Below are 24239 nucleotides of genomic sequence, written 5' to 3' on the forward strand. Positions count from 1 at the left end.
TCTTAAATTACTGCAATTGCAATGCAAAATGAGAGAACAAAAGCTCTTAGAAAAATGAAACCGACTTTATTGAACGGCAATAGAATAAAAGTATTGTGATGTGTTTAGTACACTTACAATTGTAAAAACCACTCCAAATGAAACCACTAAAAACTTTAATTCCGTTGACCACTAAAAAAAGGGCTTTAGAATAGAATATACTTGGCATTGTGTGGCCTTTTAAAATAACTATATACACAGCCATAGACAATACTGCATTTGTGGTCGTGGTAATAATAATAAAATAGTCAGTCAATTTGGTACAGAATAATAAAAAGATGTGACCGTCATCTAATTTTTCATAAATTCTGTTCAGAAAGATTGAACGTCAAATATGGATCTATAAAACCGGTTTCCAATAAAAACCACTTTGTTTTGCAAATTCCCATACATCATTGCTGCATTGAGTTGAACATTGTCACACCTAAAGAATTAATTAGAACTTTAGATACTCATTCCATGTCCTTTCAGCAAGCCATTTCTGTATTTTGAAACATAAGATTAGCATTAATGCAACATCATTTTCTTGACATTTTATTTGATCTGAGAAATTAAGCTAATTGATTGAACCCAAAATGGCCCTTGTAATTTACAGGATTCACAAAATATAGTACCCAACATCTGATTTGGACCAAAGGTTTTCCTATCATTGAGCAAGACAAGAGGAATCCAATAAAATGATCAAAAGCCACCCAAGGACCCCCACACCAATGGTCATTATACAGCATCAGTTCTGGCTAACAAGTAGTATGGAGCTGCGGCTTGGAGTATTGCTTCTTCATTCTATGTAATGTATTCCCTCTGAATCCTTTTTTTTTTTTTTTCCCGTTTAGAGAAATTTGCCATTTGAAATCACTTGTATTATTTACCAAATATTAGTCTGAAAGTACCAGGTTGTCAACTTGATGTTGCTGTTCCTACTACTGACACATCCCATTGTAAATGTTGCTGGTCTCGTGTTTATTAAACGGATCACAACATTTTCTTTGCAACTTTGGGTAGAACACCAATAGCTTTTGCTCATGATGAAAATAAATTGTGTGGTCATCCTCACAAGTCAAGACCTTCCATGAAAGCAATTCAGTTCGCCTTTGTCTTAGCAGCCTAATGATTCAACCCAACAAATGGCAGCTGAGTGGGCAACACCTATGGTGCAATTCATGAAAACTTTTCCTACTAGTGACTAAAATGTGACAAAACCCTAACAAAATATTGCATGGCAGGCGTATGTTTTTTAATACAATTATTTGAAAATATATGTTTTGTGATTAGCAACTTGTACCATTAAACCCAACACCATTGCAAAAATACTATATAATGTGTGTTTGGGACTTTTCCCATTGAAGAGCATAACATTGAAACCATTAGAACTGCTGTAGCCGAATGGTATGTTTATTCACCAGGAATGGTCAAACTAATCCAGACCTTTTTTTAAAGGGAATAAACCACACAGAGGGGCTGTTTCCTGGAAACAGATTAAGCCTAAGAGAAGAACCTGAATTGCTTTCATGGAGGACTGGCTTGAATTATGAGAATGGCCACAATTAAGTTTCATCATGAGCAAAACCTATTGGTTTTTCTACCCAAAGTTGCAAAGTAAATTGCATGGCAATTTTGTGACCCATGTTTGGTACATGGGTCACAAAAGGTGTGACCCATGTACGGTAATAAACACAAGAGACCAGCAACATGGATAAAAGGGTGTGGCAGTAGCAGGAACAGCGGCATATAGTAGACAAACCTGGTACTCACACTAATTTATGGTAATGCCAGCGACTTCAAATGGTTAATTTCTCTGAACATGGGGGGAAACCCCCCCCCACCAGATTCACAGGAAATACATTACATACAATGAAGAAGCAATACTCCAAGCCGCAGCTCCATACTACTTGCTAGACAGAGAACTGATACTGTATACTGGTTGTGGGGTGCAATTGGAGAGGAGTGTGAGGGGTATGTGGGTGGCTATTGGATTCCTCATGTCTTACTCATTGGTAGGAAGAATTATGGTCAAATGTTACTATATTTATTGAAGATTATTTAAATCCTATTATTTTAAATGGCCAATTTGGGTGCAATCAATTAGCTTAAATTCTTAGAGATCAAATTGTGTTTCAGGAATGCTAATCCGTTTAACTACAGAAACGATTTCAGCACAATCTGAGATGGGTGTCAAAATCCTCCTTGTGCTTTTTGAAGTGGAAACTACCCGATAACTAGTCTAAGTTCGGACATCATTGAATGTCTAGGTCAACAAGTATGCAGAGGAAGAGTGTCTGAACCATAGAAATACAATAACCGTTCTAGTAATTATATTTCTATGGTTTGATCGAAGGAGAACCATTCCAATATGACTGCCTCTGCGGCATGTCAGTGTACAATCAGTCACAACGGTGGATACCATACTTACCAAAAAATACCATACATACCAAAAAAAGCTAATATTGTGGTTAAAAAAATATATGCAATCAATGTGCCAATTAAATAAATCACAATATACCAAAGCACCTCTTGAAGAGTATTTCAGACATTCTTCACGGAACACAACTCTTTAGCATTTTCCAAACATACCTGTTCAGTAAATACATGTCAACTCTGTCTTGGTGTTGTAAGGCACCTTAAAATGTTACTTTCTTTCCTATATCCAAGATAATGGATTGTACATCATTGCTGGGGGATATTTATTATTATTCTGCATTAAAGTTAATGAACGTGTTGATGAACGCATAGTAGTCGCCGGGCAGGGAACGTGAGAGTTGAAGGCATAAGAAAAAGTATGAATTTGAGAATGGGAGTGTGTCAACATCGACTTCATGGATACCATGTATAAGGTGACAGTTGGGCGAGATACAGCGATAGATGGTGGCAGGCCAGGCGACCCTTGGGTTTTGCATACAGCATCTAGACGTAGATTGTCAGGGATGACGAGACCCCCCTTCCACTAGCCTGATCCAAGATCTGTTTGTGCGGTCTTCCCAACAATGTTTTGCTGTATAGCAAACTTCCACGGTTTGGTAATGACTATGACCATATAAAAGTATACCGCACAAACAGCTCTGGAACAAGGCTAGTCTTCCACAGAGTATACAGGCTAAGAGGTCTAAGGTTCTGGACTACAGCATCTCCACATAGTTTTCAGGGATGAGGCCTTTCTTCCCCTCCAGCTCTCCTTCCAGCCAGCCAGGTTCCCTGGAAGGTGCCACTGCAGATGGGAACAGAAGGTACCAGGGGACAGGGTGAGATAGGAGTAAACACACTGCATTTCAGTGTTAGAAAACAGATGGCTGTGTCAGTGAGAGAAAGTTTTGCTCAGAGCTTTATAGTTGACATTTTATAGTTGGCATAGATAGAGTATATAAACACAACCATCATCTCAGCAAACACTGAAATTGTGGTGGAAATAAAAAATACTTTCTTTACTCTGGAAATACGGAAAGTGATGGGCAATGTGTCCCCATGCCATCCTCATTTTGTCCGTTCAGGTAATGTACCCATTGCTGGGAGAATGACTCGAGGGTATCATTGTAGGCTGTATAAAACGTTTTTGGCACAGGGAAGCTTTTCAGAGAACAGGGACATGTTAATTAGGCACCAAATGGATTAAAACAGACATACAGGGAGGGACTTCTCCAATCAGAAATCTTAATTTCAATTCTGCATTGCAAAATGTATGAAAAAGTTTTTAAGTTGATCTTCCCATGGTGCCGGACCATCTTCAGACTGAATATGTGATGATCGTTAGTCAGAAGTAAATTGGCAGCAAAATACAGCGCCAATGGACTCCTACCCAAACTCTGTATATTTGACTAAAGTGAAATGGGCTGAGATGTTGATGCATAACTTTAGTATTTTCTAACCCATCTCTAAAATGTTTATACTACGTGATATTTGGCTCCCTTGCTTGTGGTGTATATTATTTCATGTGATACGATTTCTTATGAGATGAAAAACCCAAGATGATATTAAATCAAGCTGTGCCATTATTAAAACTATTATTGATAAAATAGGTTGACCATGTTTGGTTAGGTACGCGCAAGCCAATATAGGTCTCTAGTCAAGAGATTGGCCATATTTGCCTTCATATATATATATATATATATATATATATATATATATATATATATATATACACATACATACATACATACATACACATACACTTCTTTACATTTTTTTTGCCCTTTTTCTCCCCAATTTCATGGTATCCAATTGGTAGTAGTTAGTCTTGTCTCATCGCTGCAACTCCCGTACGGACTCGGGAGAGGCGAAGGTTGAGAGCCATGCGTCCTCCGAAACACAACCCAACCCCGCCGCACTGCTTCTTGACACAACGCACATCCAACCCGGAAGCCAGCCGCACCAATGTGTCGGAGGAAACACCGTACACCTGGCGACCTGGTCAGCATGCACTGTGCCCGGCCCACCACAGGAGTCGCTAGTGCGAGATGAGACAAGGATATCCCTGCTGGACAAACCCTCCCTAACCCGGACGACGCTGGGCCAGAACCCAGAATCTCTGGTGGCACAGCTAGCATTGCGATGCAGTGCCTTAGAGCACTGTGCCACCCGGGAGGCTCGTAAAACTTCTTTTGACAAGGGTTCTTTCATTTGTCGACCCACGCACTGTGTGGCTTTGAGATTGTTGGATTCTCAATACGAGACAGTGAATCCAATTCAAATATTTTTGGCTCGAGGGCGTACATTTTTATATTTTCCGTCTGAGTTACAAACACCTCAGTTAAACTCAATTGGAAAACAACCCCATACCAGATAGTATTTTATTAGTAGAGTGTCACTTGCCTGACTACTCACCCTGAATTTAATTCCTCTGCTCTATTAAATTGCTACATACATTGTCTGAATCTGACATCCTAGAAGTCATTGAGGGGAGTTGTACAAAACAGATTAAAATCAGCAATTCAATCTCTAACAAATCAAAGTTGATAGTCATCATGGAGGCTGGCTCTGGCCCAACCCATTGGTTACTGGGACCAATCAGAACAGTCAGAATGTGTTCGCATTCTAGAAATCATAGGGCAAATCCAGACTCATCGTGGAGAAGAAACATCAGTTTGGCAAGAGGCATATGGATGGGTAGCTAGGCAAGTGTCTTGCATCTTCAGGAACCCCAGCCCATACGCATACTTGAGTAAGCCCTCAATGATAATTGGCTGGTAATACCCAGCCACGGACGCATTGTATCTTAACAACAATTACATATCCTCTTGTTGTAAAGACTCGTGTATCAAGTCTGTTTCCCTTGACTGACTAGAGCTCTGTCAAGTCCCCTTTCAGATGGACTGGAGAGTCAATCTCAACCCCTCCTCTCTCCATCACTCAGTCTGATTCAAGATCAGATTGGGCTGTCCTGTTACCGGTTCCCTCACAGAATCCAATATGCCCGGTGGTTCTTTGAGATTTGAGTGAGCGACCGTTGGAGCGATAACACTTACCGGCGCTGAATATTGCTCCGACCTGGAAGGATAACTCAGATTCGTGCTCGGCCTCGCACGGGTACACCGCCATGGCTCTCTTGCCGCCGCCACCGGTGACACTGAAAAATGAAGACAATCAGTGAGCTGGTTGGGAGAGAGGGAGATCAGAGGATTACTCCACGGTTCAATCTGGGCTAGGTGATCAGTACTGAAACAGCAGGGAGAAAATGAGCAAAAGGACTATGGGTATCAGGGGTTGGCGCGAACCAAGAGGACTGTTGTCTGGCCGCTATCTGAACCTGGCTAGCGAGTCCACACACCACCGTCCCCCTCTCAGAGACACAGGGTCCGTGTGGATGCATCTCAGACTGCAGACATGCGTCAGGCCACAGCGATAGACAACCACTATGGTTCTACTGAGATAAAGAGCGGGGCAATTCTAAAGCAGGTTTCTACACAAACAGAACAGCCGAATGGAATTCTTGAGTTCCTCTCCTGGCACGGTTTTATGAAAAATTCTACCCGTAGTGGTTACAGACCTAGACACTTTGAGGCTACATTCTTAAAGTGAATGTGAGGTAAAAGGGTTGTCTAAGACACTATATGCATGCATAGCCCTGCAAAGGTTAGAGAAGATGCTTTTCTGGCCTTGACAAAACAACGTGTTTATTCGGCAAGGTTTTTGTTGTTGTGCCCCCTTTGCAAATAGTAATGCCTGCTGCCAGTTGAGAACTATGTAGGAAACTCAGCCTTCAATACCTCATACCCTGATAAATATTTCATATACCTACACTCTGCAACAACATTGGAGAGCGCCGAGACCAAAACATAACATCTATTCAAACTGAAAAACTTTTGCGGATGCCGAGTTGTCACCGCAACAATCTTCACCTGCACTTTGGGATTTGTTCTTTTGAATAAAGGGTATTGTTACAGGACTGCATCTGGAGGAACAGGCCTTTTGTATATAATAAATAACATAATGATTTGCCCATAATGACTTGGCCATGTGCAATTTCCTCAGCATAATTTGAAAGCTTGAATTACTGTGTCTGGTAGGTAGCCCAGCTATGGATAACAGTTATGGGCTACATGTCTACAGAGTTCCCACAGAGTCCATTCAAATACCTGTGTGTGCACGCGCGCTTACCCGTCCACTGTCTTGTCCCCATCAGAACTGGCTTTGGTCAGGGCTCCAGAGTTGAGCCACGAGGCTGCTACAGCGATGCAGGCCCTGTAATCAAGAGGGAACAGAGGGTCAAACATCTATAACCAGATACCTACAGTAGCATCCCAATGACACCAGACAGTGGTCTGCTAACACAATATCAGTGACCACTGCATCTACCCAGTAGTGGGTCTTAGTCTTTTCCCTGGCCTGTGTGAAGCCTATGAACTCAGATTGTTGCGGCATGTTCAACTGAATGGTTAATGTCCTCCCATCTGTATTTTACTGCAGTGAGAAGGTCTAGGTGACCGCCATCGTTAAGTTGAAAAGTGAATTCCCTTCTCAAACGCATATTTCAAGTTGTTTAAGTTAAACATGCTTAATTCCCTGTAGTCACCAAAAAAAAAAACGACTCAAATCGACTGCTATAATTTACACTGAAATCATTAGCAATTGGTCGGGAGTGAGAGGTAGAATCTGAGGTTAATGGCTAGTGCCCTTGAGCTGTGGGGGTAAAGCCAGAGGGGAATTCAGCAGGGGACAGTGTGTGGCAGAGAGTAGAGGCTGGGAAGAGCACCACACTTAACAGCTAGCTACTTTCGCACGCAGCCAATTAATATTCCACCTCCAAAATCTACACAGCCTTGGCAAGGCTTACAGAAACACAGGTTTTGTTCTAATTACCTTTGTTTGTACAGTTTTTGTAAAAACAATTCTGTAGTGAAGGGCACATTTAGAAAATTCTACACAAGTTTATTTATGTGAGATAATTTAAAGGACAAAATCAGTGGTGTTTCAAAAAGGAAAGAGCAAAACAAAAGCAGACACATTTTGGCCCTTTTGTGAAGAACAGCAGGAAACAGTATCAAGGGTCATCACAAAAACAATTGACAATTCATCTAAAAAAACATTAGTCTCATATTGGGGCTGCATTAACACTGGCTGTTTCTTTGATAATGCCCTTGACCCCCCTGTCTGACTACCACACCATCTCAGGACAATTTTATATATATATGAACGGCACACAGAGAGCTGTCCTCACTTTATTATGAAGCATTGTTTGAATATTTTTGAAAATCAATGTCCTACATTTTAACCACTTATTTTACTGATATTTGACATATGGATTAGTCCAATGGTATAAAAATACAAAGTACATATGATTGACCCATTCTTTAGAGACATACATTGTCTTTTCCCCCTAGGAACAACTTCCACTGTTCAGGACAGACAAAAAAAACAGTATCACCAACTTAGAAAGTTAGAGAATGTTCTAGAGAGCCATTACTAGAGGTCCTTTAGCCTGAACACAGTGTAACTGGAGGGGAAAACAATTCCCTTAACAGTAAAGCCTCCACTTCCCCACTAATTCAACTGTCCTCTATAAACCTCCTGGGAGGTCACAGCCCATAACAACATCTGTTCACTAAAGGGATATAAGAGGAGAGACACCCTATAGACATGACCATTCACCCTAAAACAGTTATACCAATCCTATTAACCATTACTAGTAAAGATGTCGTATTGTGCCATACGCTCTTTACTGCTAAAGTAGGGGGACGGAGGGGGCAGAGAGTGCGTCTGCGCTCTTTTATGCTCTCTGCGTCAAGTCTCGTCCTACTTTAACCTCCAGAGACGGAGCAGGGCCAGCCAGGGCACAGTGGGGCTGAGAGGGACAGCCAGCGTTAAGCCGCCCTCCCCCCTTCCCTGCCCGGGGCCCATGCTAATACAGCGTAATGAGTAAATAGCTTCTAGCCGCTGCTCCCATAGAGACACTAAAATACAATTACAGGGAACAGCTTGGGAGGGCCTGGGGGGCAGGGGTTACAGGTGGGATGGTAATGAGGACACAGTCCCTACCCCTCTCTGGCCATGACTTCTATCAGAATACGAAGACTGCATTGAATAGACGGGTATAGAAGCAAAAATTTGTGTTTTGGGATAGAGTCACCCTTTCATTATAAAGTCGGAGGAAATACGTTCCTAGCGTGTAAGGAACGTGTTTGCTGGACTCAAATGCTAGCCAGCTAGCTTACATTTTGAACAACTATTTTTTGTTTGGCTAGAGTTAGTCTAACCCGTTTGCAATCCATTTAGCTTTGGTTGCTAGCTTGCTATAGAGGTTAGCTGGCTAGTTAGCTACAGTAGTTAGCTACTGCCATCAAGTTGTTGTGTTACCATATTTAGCCTATTCCAAGGTTTGTAGAATGCATACTGGCATTTTAATATAGCGGGAAAAGGGAATCTGGACACACTGTGGCCACATTTAAAAATGTAGGTGTAGATGCATGACGTGTTCGGAATTCCACGATCAGAATACAAAACTGCATTAACTCTCAAGTGTAGACATGGCCTCTCTCCTCCATCTGTCCCCCCCATCAGGTTCAGTCAGTGCAGTGGATGCCGGATGGTGTGGGTGATTTATAGCTCTGTGTGTGTGTGTGTGTGTGTAGAGGGGCCACTGGTGTCTCAGCTGCTCCACATCAGCATGGGGGACGGAACGGAGCGCTGCAGTGCAGCATATCCACTCATTAACCTCAGTCTCCGTCCACACAGCACACTGTCTGCCTGGTGCTCTGCCTGGGCCAACAGCAGAACTGGAGCACTGTCTGCCTGGTGCTCTGCCTGGGCCAACAGCAGAACTGGAGCACTGTCACTTTACCCACCTGAGGGTAGGTGCTGAGATGCACTCTTTACTGCTAAGGTAGGGGGATGAGGGGGAAAGGGGGCAGAGTGAATGTGTGTGTGTACATGTGTGCATCCACACACACAGTATACAGGCACTAAAACAGGCAAACACACAATTGCATGTTGGTGTGTACACGAAGGTACGCTCACCCACTTCTCACCACACACACAAAAACGAACAGATTCAAATCATACTCAAATCTAAATATTCAGTCATAAAAGTTGTGACTTTACTACACAAGCGAAGGATATTAATGAAATGGCAATTATGAAGATCTGGAAAAGACCTGTCAAGTAACTAGATACAGAAATGATTACAGGATAAATGGTTGGGAAAGTATTCAACATGGTTGCCCTGGAAACCTGTCAAATGAACAGAGTGGAAAATGGATTTATCCAAAAACAAATTACAACTAAGCCAGACAAAAAAAATTGGGGGTGTCTTGTTACCCAAAATATCAGAGCCTCGAATTACACATTGGTTGTTTTTAAATCTACAAAATGTGTTTCCTATTGAAATATGATTACATACATTGAACTTACAATACAGTAGGAACACCTGCTCTTTCCATGACAGACTGACCAGGTGAAAGCTATGATCCCTTATTGATGCAACTGGTTAAATCCACTTCAATCAGTGTAGATGAAGGGGAGGAGACAGGTTAAAGAAAGATTAAGCCTTGAGACAACTGAGACATGGGTTGTGTATGTGTCTGCCATTCAGAGGGTGAATGGGCAAGACAAGATCCTCTTAACTTCTTAATAGGGGGCGCTGTTTTCACTTTGGGAAAAAATCGTGCCCAAATTAAACGGCCTCGTACTCTGTTTTAGATCATACGATATGCATATTATTATTACTATTGGATAGAAAACACTGAAGTTTCTAAAACTGTTTGAATTATATCTGTGAGTAAAACAGAACTCATGTCAGCAAACTTCCAAACAGGAAGTGAAAATTCTGATAATGGGTCTCTAAGGCCTTGCCTATTCAATTGCCTTGTATTTATGGATCTGTATGCACTTCATACGCCTTCCACTAGATGTCAACAGGCTGTAGAACGTTGAATGAGGTGTCTAGCCTGATGTGGGACCGAATGAGAGCTTTTGGAGTGACAGGTCAGCCATATTGGCAGTATTTTGCTACGCAGTTGGGAACGCCATATCTTTGTCTGCAAGGCGTTAGGTAGACACAAAGAAATGCTCCTTCTGGGACGTTATTGGATACATATGAGAAACATCATAAAGATGGATTTTCAACTGCGTTTGACCAGTTTATTCGACTTTTGGTATTTTTCGTTCCATGCGCCAAGCTTTCATGGACACGTGAGCACCATTATGCTAGCCAAAGTTGCTAATTCGACAGAAGAAATGGACATTCTAAAACCAAACAACGATTTATTGTGGAACTAGGACTCCTTGCACTGCATTCTGATGAAAGATCAAAGGTAAGAGAATATTTATGATGTTATTTCGTATTTTTGTGGAATATGTTGGCTCCAACATGGCGGAGAATGGCTGAGCGCTGTCTCAGATTATTGCATGCTGTGCTTTGTACTAAAGTATTATTATTATTATTTTTTTTAAATCTAACACAGCGGTTGCATTAAGAACAAGTGTATCTTTCATTTGCTGTACAACATGTATTTTTCAGCAAAGTTTGATGAGTTTGTTAGATTACGTCGCTGTGTAAAATTTCACCGGACAATTGTGTTATTTGTGACGATGGCTGCGTTGTAAAACCCAGATTTGTAGCTATAAATATGCACATTTTCGAACAAAACATAAATGTACTGTATAACATGTCATAAGACTGTCATCTGATGAAGTTGTTCAAAGGTTAGTGATTAATTCTCTATTTGTGGGTTTTGTGAAAGCTATGTTTGCGGTGAAAAAATGGCGTTGTGTGTTTGGCTATTGTGGTGAGCTAACAAATATATATTGTGTTTTCGCTGTAAAACATTTTAAAAATCAGACATGTTGGCTGGATTCACAAGATGTTTATCTTTCATTTGCTGTATTGGACTTGTGATTTCATGAAATTATATTATATGATATCCCTGTGGCGCTAGGCTAGGCTATGCTAGTCAGCTTTTCTGATGAGGATGATCCCGGATCCGGGAGGGTGATTAAGTAGTTAAAGGATCGGACACCCTTTTTCAATTTTCGCCTAAAAATGACATACCCAAATCTAACTACCTGTAGCTAAGGACCTGAAGCAAGGATATGCATATTTTTGATACCATTTGAAAGGAAACACTTAAGGTTGTGGAAATGTGAAATTAATGTAGGGAATATAACACATTAGATCTGGTAAAAGATAATACAAAGAAAAAAACGTTTTTTTTGGACCATCTTTGAAATGCAAGAGAAAGGCCATAATGTATTAGTCCAGCACAGGCAAAATTTGTTTTGGCCACTAGATGGCAGCAATGTGCAAAGTTTTAGACTGATCCAATGAACCATTGCATTTATCTTCAAAATGTATCATGACTGCCCAAATGTGCCTAGTTGTTTTATTAACAACTTTAAGTTCATAACTGTGCACTCCTCAAATAGCATGGTATTATTTCACTGTAATAGCTACTGTCCAATTTACAGTGCAGCTTCTGTGCATATCAGATATGTCCATGTCCTGGGAAAAAAATGTTACTTACAACGTCATGCTAATCGCATTAGCCTATGTTAGCTCAACCGTCCCGAGGGGGACCCGAACAGGGTATGGTAGTATGTGCCTGGCGCACCTGTTTGAGTGTCAAGAACTGCAAGGCTGGGTTTTTCACGCTCAACAGTTTCCTGTGTGTATCAATAATGACCCACCACCCAAAGGACATCGAGCCAACTTGACAACTGTGGGAAGCATTGGAGTCAACATGGGCCAGCATCCCTGTGGAACACTTGACACCTTGTAGAGTTCATGCCCTAACTCAATATAAGGAAGGCGTTCCTAATGTTTTGTACAGTGTATGTCTGAAGTTAAATTTTCAGTGGAAGCATACTTAAAATAAACCTATAGTATAATAGCCTAGTTATTCTGTGTCCATTTTGTGAAAAACTGAAATTCGTCCAACTGCCCATCTAAACACGCACGTTGAGAAGCACAGGGTAAGCCACAGAGCAGTGCCTTTGGATTGAGAGCAGAGCAGTGCCCCTGGATCAAGAGAAGCTTTGGCGTTAAGTGCCTTTGCCCAAGGGCACAGCAGCCGGACAGGAGATGATACCTGGGATCAGATCCTAGCAGCCCTCCGGTCACCAGTTCAGCTCCCACTAGTTTTATAATCGTGTGGCTATGGGGGCAGTCACTGTACAAAAGAGGTGCACTGCTGGTTCCCATTACCATATGGCAGGAAAGGAATTCAACCCCACAGCCTCCAGGCCTGGTAGGGTCTGCCAATGGGGGACTTTCTACTGCTCCTCTTTCTGAGCTAAGAGAGACTTTCCACATCACTGATTACTGGAGGAGTGGTGGGCAGGGTCTCATATGTATAAACTGTACTCTAAAGTGACTAAGATACCTTAGAATAGTATAATTGTGTGTAAATATTGCATCACCGTCTCATATGTATATACTGTATTCTATATCACTCAGTCCAATGCTGCCGCTCTGACATACATGTATATATTCTTTATCCATTCCTTACTTAGATGTGTATATGGTGTGAAACTGTTAGATACTACTGCACTGTCGGCACTAGAAGCACAAGCATTTCGCTACACCCACAATAACATCTGCTAAACACGCGTATGTGACAAATAAATTTGATTTGAGCTGGTAAGCACCAACAAACAACTCTGCCTTCAATCTGGGTGGGCAGGAAACCCTGTTCTATGATACACAGCTGTCCGCCAACAGAGAGGGATGGGGGAGGAAGAAGAGAAGAGGAAGAATTACACAGTCTCACTCTCCAGGTCTGGAAATGACTGCCACGGGGAGATCCAGATAGTTAATTTGGGGGGGATGAGATGACACTGAAGTTGGCAGAGATGATAAATCATCACTACAGAAAATAGTGTCTGATGTAGAGCGTTGTAGTTGAACTTGTGTATAATATGCCATTTTTTCCAGGTTAAAGCTTAAGATGTACTAATTAGGTACAAGTCCAGATATTGAGCAGTAAGCACCACATCACAGTGACTTCCTGTTCCAGTGTTGAGGCTGGTAGAGTTATTCTAGCCTGGTCCCAGATCTGTTTGTGCTGTTTTGGCAACTCCTATGGTCAATGTCACTGTCAAGCTAAACAGGAATTGCCAAGGCAGCACAAATTGATCTGATAACAGGCTACCTACTGTACACTCAGTCCACCTCCCACGCCTTTTCTTGGTGGAGAGTGACGGTGCCGTGGCCTCTGCCAGAAAGGTGCTCCCTGCCATGCTCTCACACACACGGCAGTCTTCATAAAGGTCAGAGCTGAGCTATAAGAGTGAACTAGAATATCTCCCAAAGTCAATACGATTTACACGGCCGACGCACTGCCACCTGTCTCCCAAACAAATAATGGCGATATTCACGACCCCCTCCCGGTCACTCCTTCCGTTACACTGGAGGAGAGGCGACGCTACAAAGTGGGAAAACATGGAAAAAAATAGCCTTGGTTATGTAACCCACTGTAACTCCGTCTGTCTACCATGGAGATTTGGAGCCAAGGCTAGAGGTGCGACACACAGAGAGAGAGCGAGATAGACACACGTTGAAAACCAAAGAAATCATATTTTTCTCCTCGGTTAAGTACGTGCTAATTTTGTTGTTTTACAGCTCGTGTGTCTTGTGAGAAGAACTCATTGCACTCTGAGCATCTCAGAGAGAAAGGGAGGGAAAGTGGGCGAGGGGTAGAGGGAGTCAGAGAAACAAAGTTTCTTTCACAAGGTGAATCTGCAAACATGAGACACTGCAGAGACAAAGAGCAGCCCAACATCTGCAGTCTAACCCAATATTATTATTAGCTCTCGCATCAGCATTCAAGGCAAGCTGTGGGCTGGAGACAACTAAAAGAAACCAAGGACTTCAGGGAAGGGTTGGATAGAGGGGGAAGAGAGCGGGCAGGGGAGAGCGAGCGAGCGCGAAGAGAGCAGTGAGAAAGCAAGGAAATTGAGAGACATGCATATGTACGTGGAGACTGGGAAGGGGTAGACAGAGGAGGAAGTGGGCATCAATTTACTTCCTGTGCCACATAATAAAGCATATTTTCTTGGGCAGGTTATGACACTAGCGATATATTCAGTTCAAAGAGTTTCTCAGAGACAGAGATAGAGTTTAAATTAAAGAGATATGAAGGTTTGCTGTATGAATGAAGCCAGCAACACCAAAATGTCCCCGTCAGTGACTAAGTGGTGTGAGTAGAGAAAACATTCAATCCCACTGCAACACGTCAGCTCTTCCAGACTGTCTGAGTTTGAGAGGGTGAAGCCAGACAGCTACAGATCTGAATGTGGATGGTAGTGGGGGGTGACTCGGGGGAAAGTTAGATATGCAGAAGAAGTTTAGCTAAAGTGATTGAGAGTTAATGACTATTTCAGGAGAGTTGGTAACCTGTATTAGATACAGCATTGTAAAGAGGTTAGGGTAAAACAGTAGGCTACTCTTTTATATTTTCTTGGGCAGGTTATGACACTAGCGAGAGATGTTATGATGGCTGATCCTATAGTGACACCAATCAGGATACATTACTTGCAACTGAAGTTGCCAGAATATCTGAAAAGACTGATGCTGAGGTTAACCGCAGGCATTTCTCCATGTAGACCCACTTACCCTGGGCTGTCTCCTGTGCTGAGGCTGGCGAGAAGGGGAGCATGGTTGGCCTTCTCCGGAGGTGTCCCCGAGGCAGTCGACTGGGACGACACCGACTCGTTGCTGCCTAGCGACGCCTCATCCGAGTTGGAACCGACATCAGGTGATGTCGGTAACACTGGGAGGAGAAGTACGGCTGTTAGTCATTGAGAGCAAATTGTTGGACGAGAACATTTGTCCTTTATTTAGGGGAGCAAGGCTAAACGTGGCTCTGTGGATGACCCTGTGCCGCTACAGCAGCTGAATGTGGCAGTGGACGACCAGGAGATCACCATGACTAAGGGACGCTAGGAGGTTCCAGGCCAAGTAAAACTCTTAGTTCCTGTTTTTAAAACTGAGGGACAGACTATCCTAAGCAGCAATTCAAAGTTAAAAAAGGAAGTTGCTTGTTTAAATTTGGAAGTGTGTAGTTTCCTTTCCCACCACGCCGATCAAAGCGACAGGGCAGCCATTCTGGATTATGGGAGTCTATATTAAATGAGTGATGTTCAGGCAGAGTCCCCCTGGACTCCACTAAAAGCGAATGGCTGACAGTGCTGTGCGAGAAAGTGTTTGCAGATTCTGTCGAAGACAATCATGATCATAAAAGGGCCGTTCATAAAATACTGTAGCTTTTCGGCCCGTATACAATAGGTCTTATAGATAAGATGACACTGATATGAAAAAGCCATATATATATATATATATGATATCTAGCCTCTTGTAGGATGTAACATGCTTTGTACACAATGCCTGGGACATTATGCGGATTAATTATCTCACGCATAAAATTAAGTCACGACCGGGTTTATGGAAACAGGAAATGTTGGTACAATTGTATAAATGCTGGCAGACAATTTGTTTGAATCTGTCGGTAAAATGAATTATGCAAAAAATGGGAGGTGGAAACACCTTTATGCGCAAATATTGATATAATAACTATCATAAAGTAAACTTGGAGTCAAACAATAATACGTTGACACGGGAAAGCATGCAGTTTTAGGCTACAGATGAAATAAGTTACGATGAACTTCAGGGTGGTGAAAGTGCACGGTGATGAGATTGATGCTCTTTCCAATAAAAAAAAGGGAGATTATTCTGCTGACATGATCAATGCTGTTAGACAAAAAAAAAATTGTTCTCCATAATAATCTCTTTTAGGTAGCCTATCCGCACTGAGCTGTTGGCTAGAGAGTACATAAGACCAGAATAGGAACATTTGCTATATAATGTAACAGCTTGTGACAAAACCATCAGTAGAGTTGAAAATTCAATGGAAACCATTTTGTTTGGTACATGCGAATTGAACTGCAAAACAATTTTTTTAATGTGCACTACGTCATCCACGCACAGCCCAATGAGTCAGTTTGATAGAAACACGTCGGGTGGGAAAATGTGCATATCATTTTACACAGATTGGACAATATTCGCATGAAAATCTGTCACCAATTGGATGGAAACCTAGCTACTGTAGCAAAACTTTTTTTTATACAGAAAGCGCAAACAAGCGTTTAGTATTGGACAAGTTCAAGTAGTCTTCCATTTGATGACTAACAAATACAACCCTGGCTAATGCTAAAAGCTAAAGACAGGACTGAACTGGCCCAGAAAAATATCAAAGCACCTGGTTCATTGTCCTGCAAATGAGACGGGATTTTCTTCCAAACCCTGGCAGTCATATCTTTTAATAACGTGTCAACATATTGTTAAAGTATTTGTTCCACGTCACCTGAGTTTTGGCAAAATGTAAGATTTCCATCAGAGAGAAAATAAAGTAAGGTATAAAACACAACTTGATCGTGAATAATTTGATCCAGGAAAATATGATATCCCTGGCATTCCAAACGGCAGTGTCCTCAGAAATCCAATACCTGTTGGACAGTTGCCCCATTGCAAGTGTGTTAATACACTTCCCTTTCAAGGGGCTGAAGCTACGGCCACACAAAGACGGGTGAAAATGGATGAGAAACACATACCTTCCTCACTGTCCATTGTAGACCGTCAAATGTAACTCATTTCAACTGTTAACACGTGAGTTGCATATATAAAAATGATAGACAAATCCATGGATGCCCTCAGTTCTCTGTTGTCCTTCAACCATTATCAGCCCTTGGCTTATCAGTTTTCCATGGATACAAAATCTAGGTGCGCCCGCAGCCTTCAACGTAGTCGTCCATATCTACTGGGTATATTTGCCCACACATACATTTAAAAATTAAACGTTCTCCGCCAGGTAGTTAGACATCTCACTTTAAAAACATCCACAGATTCAGAACACAATATGGTTAAAGAGAGGATTACATATTTTTCATCCCAGATATTAAAATACCCCAATGGTAAAAGCCTGTAGCAATATGAAGGGAGTGGAGTCAGTCTGATAAGCAGATTAGGACTCCTTTAGGTCATGGGGACCTGCTGGGGATATGGGGTTCACAGTAGGGCAGCAGGCCAACTCACCAGGCTCTCCTGGTAGAGCAGTGTGGGAGGAGAGGCCTGGTACAGTAGTTGTACAGCTGTCCCCTTTATATTAGTGATGATCTATAAAGCTATTGTGCAGGTTTACAAAGGTTCAACACTAGCTTCATGACTGATATATAGTACAGGAACCGTCACTGGGATCGTTGAGTCAAATACGTCATGAGTAGGGGTCCCTCATTCCAAATCAACCTTTCAGCAAGCCTGGCTAAGGATGTAACGTTAGGGCTCTCTCTCACCTGTCTGCAGGTCCACGGTCTTTGGGTTATAGACGGCAAGGGGACGGTTCTGTCGAACCGACAGTTTCTTGGACTGCCTGGTGGGGGCGGAGAGCCCTGGGGAAGACGCGCCTGGGACGTCGCCAAAGATCTGAAACAAGAAGAGTAAGCGTGTGTGTGAGTGGCGGGGGATACTGTGTGCGCATAACCAAAATGTGATTAACTACTCCCTCAAAGCAAAGATGGAGCATATTGAGCAGAGGCATGTCCTCATTTGACCTTAGTAAAATGTGTGTTTTGAAGAGCTCACATATTTGATGCAAGTCAGATAGCAAAGCACTTTCGCCCAGCAGCATGGATATCTCTAGGGACAGTTGAGATGCTCTTTACTGACTTATTGCGCACTAGGAAAACACATTGGATTTTCCTTTGCAACTTACATCAGGGTTAATATAAACTTAGACCCTGAAACACTAAGACCAAATCCAGGAATAAGGGAATAAGGAATCTGCTGAAAGCAGCATCGTGTTTATTAGAGCACCCAACAGAAAACATTTCGCAATAGAAAACAAAAATGACCGTTTTCATTGGACAAACTCTCGGTTTTAGCGCCGTTTAGTGCCTAATGAACAGGAGCCAGAGGTGGCTAGGCGCTGCTGACCCACTGACAGGCAGTAGATCTGGAGGAGGCTCACCGTACAGCTTGTTTACGTAGCGGATGTGTTTACATACAGACTAACTTCAGGATGTGGGGTTGAAAGAAATTAGGCAGAGGATCAGAGGGAGGGAAGAGAGCGAGGTAAAAGAAAGTTGAAAAAAAAAAGGACTACCGAGTGAGAGAAATCTGATATGGTTGAGAGCAGCAGAGTTTCAGCAATCTCTCCACCTCCCATCTCTGCAGATGGATGTGAATGTAAAACACTGTCTGCTAGCATCTGGAAGTATCAACAGTCTGGTGAGAAGGAGAGGGGGAGGGAGAGAGAAGGGGAGGGAGGCGCTGGGCCTGAGAGGAAAGCTAATGTCTGTCTGGCTGCAAAACTCCCTCACCTCTCGTCTCGCAGCTCAGCACTTTACTTTTCTTAAAGCTTCCAATGGTATTACATTCTGGCTCTGACACCAAGTCTTCCATCACCTTGTGGTGTGCATGGTGAAGTTCTGGAACAGTATCTATATGGAAGTGTCTCCTCACCAAAACTTTAATTGCTTGGTGGTTGAAGGTTGAGCGCTTTCTATTATTATTTGGACTATTAGAAATAGAGGTCGAAATTGACGAGCAATCCATGGTTCAGAGTTCAGGGGTACTCTTGGCATCTTATAGCTGGCCAGAATACTTAGCACATACTGATCTCAACCCTTTCTGTTTTCACTCTGGGAATTGAGCCCCTCTAGATGTAGGCAGATGACTATTTACATTAAAATCAGATTACAGTTGTCATAGCATGGCTCAGAATGGGACTTAAACCCTGTAGGTTAGGCAAAGGACCTTGCATGTACCCTTGTAGATGTCATCAAGAGTACCATGGCATACTGGATATTGTTTTTAAGCACAAAGGGGCAGTGAGAATCCCTGCTTTGTACATCAACCGTTGGGCAGATGGAATGATGTCAGCCAGGTACTGTAGTCAGCTCAAAGTGAACATCTCTACATTATGTAAAACAGATAAAAACTAATTTAATGCTTCTTATCAATAAGCTGCTTTACAGTTTCATTTGTCTTAGAGCCCTAGCCCAAGAAACAGGGATTCCAATAAGTTTTACTGTACTCATAAAATGTGAAGAATACTGCAAACGAGGAAATGCTTATACATGGCATAAAATGTCACTCAGAGCAATGTCCTCAAAATCCCACTGGAGAAAAGTCTCAGCAGTGCGTTTAGCGGTGGGTTTTAGACAAGCTTTCCTCTGGTTGCAGGTTTGAGGAACAATATTAGAGGATGGGTCTATAGATGTTACTGTGGTCAGGGGGACAAGCTCAGGAGCAGTGGTGGAAAAAGTACCCAATTGTCATACTTGAGTAAAAGTAACGATGCCTTAAATGACTCAAGTAAAAGTCGCCCTGTAAAATACTACTTCAGTAAAAGTATTTGGTTTTAAATGTACTTAAGTATCAAAAGTAACTTAAGTATTCAAATTCCTTATATTAAGCAAACCAGACAGCATCATTTTATTTTTTCAAATTATGGATAGCCAGGAGCACACTTCAACAGACATAATTTACAAATGAAACATGTGTTTAGTGAGTCTGCCAGATCAGAGGCAGTAGGGATGACCTAAAGATGTTCTCTTGATAAGTGCGTGAATTGGACAATTTTTCTGTCCAGCTAAGCTTTCAAAATGTAACGAGTACTTTTGTGTGTCAGGGAAATGTATGGAGTAAAAAGTACATTCTTTTCTTAAGGAATGTAGTGAAGTAAAAGGTGTCAAATAAAAACAGTAAAGTAAAAGTACTTAAGTAGTTTGTTGTAAGTACATTACACCACTGCTCATGAGTGCATTCGGACGTCTGTTTCGTTCAAGAGAAGAATCCTGCGGTTACCTTCTCGTGTTGCTCGACGAGGATCTCCACCACAATGTTCTGGAACTTGAGGTCCATGATGGCAGCCACAGTATCCTCCTGGGGTCTCATCAGGGTGGGACCAAACACCACACCCAGGTTGGCCACCGTCATCAGGTTCAACTTACTGTGGGCCGCCACACTGCATGAGGAGACCAGGGAGGATAACAATTCATAGACAATTGATTTAGAGTGCTTTTCCCTGACATTGAAGATGTTTTACATAGGGGGATACATACACTTTAGATGACCTGTATACTATAAAGAATTCAGCTAGAAAATTCTAATTTGCTTTGAAGATCTGATTACTCCATGTCTGTTAGCTTACTAACATCTGTCTGACAGTTTGCCAAGGAAGGAAGGTGTTGCTACCACCTTGTTATGTCAGTCAGAGGTGTCTAGAACAGCATCTCTGGCTTGGCCTCATAGGTGTTAGCTAGAGTTCTGACTGACATTACCCAGTTCATCACCACTCCATAGATTGACCTTCCCTCCTAAAACTTTCCTAACCTCAAACTGAGCTTTTTCAGTTGCCTTTCAGCCGATTCACAGTAAGTAGACGCTAAATTGGGTTGTTTTTTCTAGGGGAGGAATTTTCACTTGACTTTAGAATGACTCTGAAGAGTTGCCAAACACTGCAGAGATTAGATTCTTTTGGATTCCCATTAGCCTTAAGCCAATTGCCAAAGCTAGTCTTACTGGGTTCCTGCACACAACGAAGACAGACAAGACCACAATTTACATACATTTAAAAACAATAAAATGTAGCGTGTGCACGCATCTATCAGTTCCACATACGCCAGTACACACAAGGTCACATGCAGGAGAGGCGTTGTGAGGTGTTGCTGTATTTCTTTCTTTAAACAGAAACCTCAAATTCAATCATTTTGAGTTATGACGAATCAAGTGAATCAACCGTTGTTTAATGATTCTAAGTTACAATTTTGGATATTAAGAAATGTACGTTGTTCATAAAAAGTTAAGAGGAATTAAAATCAGTCATATTAGACCGGTTAAGATATTCTCCTCAAAATGTATAAAATGACAAATTGTCATTCAGCAGAGTGATGGTTGAAATGCATTAAAGGGAGCCTTTGCAGACCTAAATGTGTCACCTAGTGACAACTTTCCTTTATCACATCTCAAATCATTTCAGACAGTGGTGTGAAATTTTGGCTTACCCCTCTCCCTGCAGGACAAGCTAACACACATAGTCAAAACACACCCCACACAGCCAATTTCAATAAAAAATAAAAAGTCGGAAGCGGTGTGAAATTCTCCAGTCGGAAGAATTTCATGCCGGATAACCCAAATTCAATTTCTGCACTTAAATGCCTTTTTACTTCTACCCTGAGAATCCTGGGGCAGGTTCTCTAAGAAATAAGATCCTCCAGACTTTGATTGCCTCAGGGAACGAGGATTATGTACTTATCTTCAATTTGCTACTATTTAGTTTGTCGTAAAAAATAAAAAGCGAGTTGCTGAGGTAAAACCTTGTAATGTTAGCAAAGATGATTTTGAAATCTCAGATCCTATGTCTGAAAGGGCGAGTTGTGTAACAGCTAACGGTCCAGTTTGGAGAGAGGGGTAAACCCAGAGGAGCAGGTGGGAAATGGAGGGAGCAGTCCATTTCATTAAAGGCATAGAGAACTGGTGAAGCAGTTCAAACTTCTGACTACTATTGTGGAGGGTGCTGGGCTGTTTTAAGACAGGGTGGGGAGGGAGTTCTCTGCCTGCACTTAGTTGGAACAGAAGATGTGAGAAAGGAAAGACTGATGGGAGAGAGACGGACAGAAGAGACAGGAGAGAAAGATGGGGGGGGGGGGGGGGAATGGAACAAGGACCGTGGAGAAAGAGTACGAGACCGAGGACGAGTGTAAGGCTGCTAACTCACGTAGCCAGGTGTTTCATCAGTAGCCCCAGGACCAGGCAGTTCATCTCAGGCAGCTTGTGGACCAGGCAGTGGATGGCTTGGCTACGAGACTCTGGACTACCACCTTCTGTTAAAAAACAGGACAAACAAGGTTATTTGACAGTCGCTTACAGAAGTGCCATCATTCTATGTGGACCATGCGGGACTCCAACCCACAACCCAGGTGTTGCCAGCACCATGCTGTAGGCGTCAACTTTATTGCTCTGCAGAAATCCTTTGTTGAACCTAAATTGGTATTTAATGAAGGTAAAACTAAGTATGCTATTTTTCAAATCACATAAGTTTTGATTTATGCATATGTACTTTGGATGGAGCCCACATTGACCGTGTCCCCGCATATAAATATCTGCGCAACTGGATTGACGAAAGGCTATTATTCTAAAAGTATGTTAAAGAGTTAGTTAAGGAATTGAGAATTAAAAGGTTTATAGGAGCATGTCCTGCCTTTTGTTTAATAGCAGAAAACCAATGAGTATGTCAACATTCATTCTGGTTATTGACTACCGTCTATGAATGCAGCTGCCACTGTATTGACGCAGTTTATCACAGTACATTGCACTCGTCTATAAAGCCCTCTTGCATAAACTTCCACCACACCTCAGTGTTAACCTTTAGACGTATAAGTTACTATACTCCGGTATGGCTAACCCTGGAGATCCCTTCAATCTCCACAGAGTCAGGAAACTCGCTTTTAGTTTTTTTTGCACCTCATGTGGAATGATATGCAAATCTCCTTAAAGCTGGTGGAGTTGGTCCCTTTAGGGCAATTCAGATGGACGTTAGGAGGCTTTTTAAATGAAGAATGCGTTTCATGTGATTGTGCTTTGCTTTCATGTATTGTTTGCACTTTCCATTTATTAGTGTAATGGATGTGTATGTATAGTGTCATTGTTGTTGATTGTGTATGCAGGGCTCATCTGCGAAAGAGACTTCTCAGCCTGACTCCCTGGCTAAATAAAAAAAAGGTTAAATAAATACAATTGGAATCCACCAAACAGAACAAACATTTGTGTTTTTACATTGCTGTACTATCCTTAGGTGGCAAGACTCAACGGAGAAACTGTACAGCATAGAACGAGAAGGATTTGGATTTCCCCGTGGTAATCCAACCATAGACATTTTGGATTGAGCAGCGAGCGCTCTGGTGCAGTCAGATCTCACTCTGGAAGGAGCAGTCACAGTAGATGTGGAACAACCGACTCCGGATCTATTCACTGGAGACACAGGGTCACCCGTTTAAAATTTGTCGGCAGCTCTAGTCAATATTGGTGCAGTTACAGTAAGGGAATTCCACGATAACAGAATGTGGAGACTACTATTTTTTTCACTTTAAAATGTATGCCAAACAAAAACCGATGATTGCTAAGTTAAACAAAGTACCACAACTCAATGCACAAGGACGACTTTGGAAAGTGTTCACTGAAAAGGTTACAAAAATACATGTAGTTGAAAAACAGTGCAGATGCAAAGTTTGTAACATTGACTGCACAAAACAGTCAGTTAAGCCCAGTACAAGCTACCATAAAATAAAACAATGGATGCCGTTTACATTGCCTTAAAATCAGCTAGTGTAGGCTACAACGGGTTGTTTCATATTTAAAAGAAAGCAGTAAAGGGTTAACAGCAAATAAAAAGAGAATGGAGATGAACAGCAAACTTCCTGTTTGATGCTGATATTAGACATGAGTGAATTTTTCCAGAGGATATGTAGGCTACTGTTGCTTGCTATAGAGAGATAGCTTTATACTACAGAAGCTACCGTGTAAAAGGGTTGTGATAAAACCCACAAGATCATCCCTTAAACATTTCCTCACACCCACACAGGCATCTGATGGCTACTGCCCACACACAGAAACAGCCGGCGTGCACCCCCCCATTACTATGGGAACGACACAAATTTGAATAAGGGAATAAAGCTTCTTATGGATGCTGTCATCTTTCAGAAAATATTTATTGCTAATGCATTTT

The 24239-nt window shown here is 42.0% G+C and overlaps 1 protein-coding gene across 1 annotated transcript in view; it reads right to left on the bottom strand.

Annotated features, from left to right (window-relative positions):
* Positions 1–839: 839 nt before the first annotated feature.
* The window catches only part of LOC120034960 (rho GTPase-activating protein 10-like), a 64072-nt gene continuing 40672 nt past the window's right edge, over positions 840–24239 (bottom strand). Inside the window, exons 17-23 of the mRNA XM_038981681.1 lie at positions 22233–22338; positions 20321–20480; positions 17806–17935; positions 15074–15230; positions 6625–6708; positions 5493–5593; positions 840–3241 (exon numbers count right to left, since the gene is read on the bottom strand). Of these exons, the coding sequence (XP_038837609.1) occupies positions 3153–3241; positions 5493–5593; positions 6625–6708; positions 15074–15230; positions 17806–17935; positions 20321–20480; positions 22233–22338 (827 nt within the window). The 3' untranslated portion in view covers positions 840–3152. The remainder of the gene's footprint in view (positions 3242–5492; positions 5594–6624; positions 6709–15073; positions 15231–17805; positions 17936–20320; positions 20481–22232; positions 22339–24239) is intronic.

This window comes from Salvelinus namaycush, chromosome 42, assembly GCF_016432855.1.
Source record: "Salvelinus namaycush isolate Seneca chromosome 42, SaNama_1.0, whole genome shotgun sequence".
NCBI classification, from domain to species: Eukaryota; Metazoa; Chordata; class Actinopteri; order Salmoniformes; family Salmonidae; genus Salvelinus; species Salvelinus namaycush.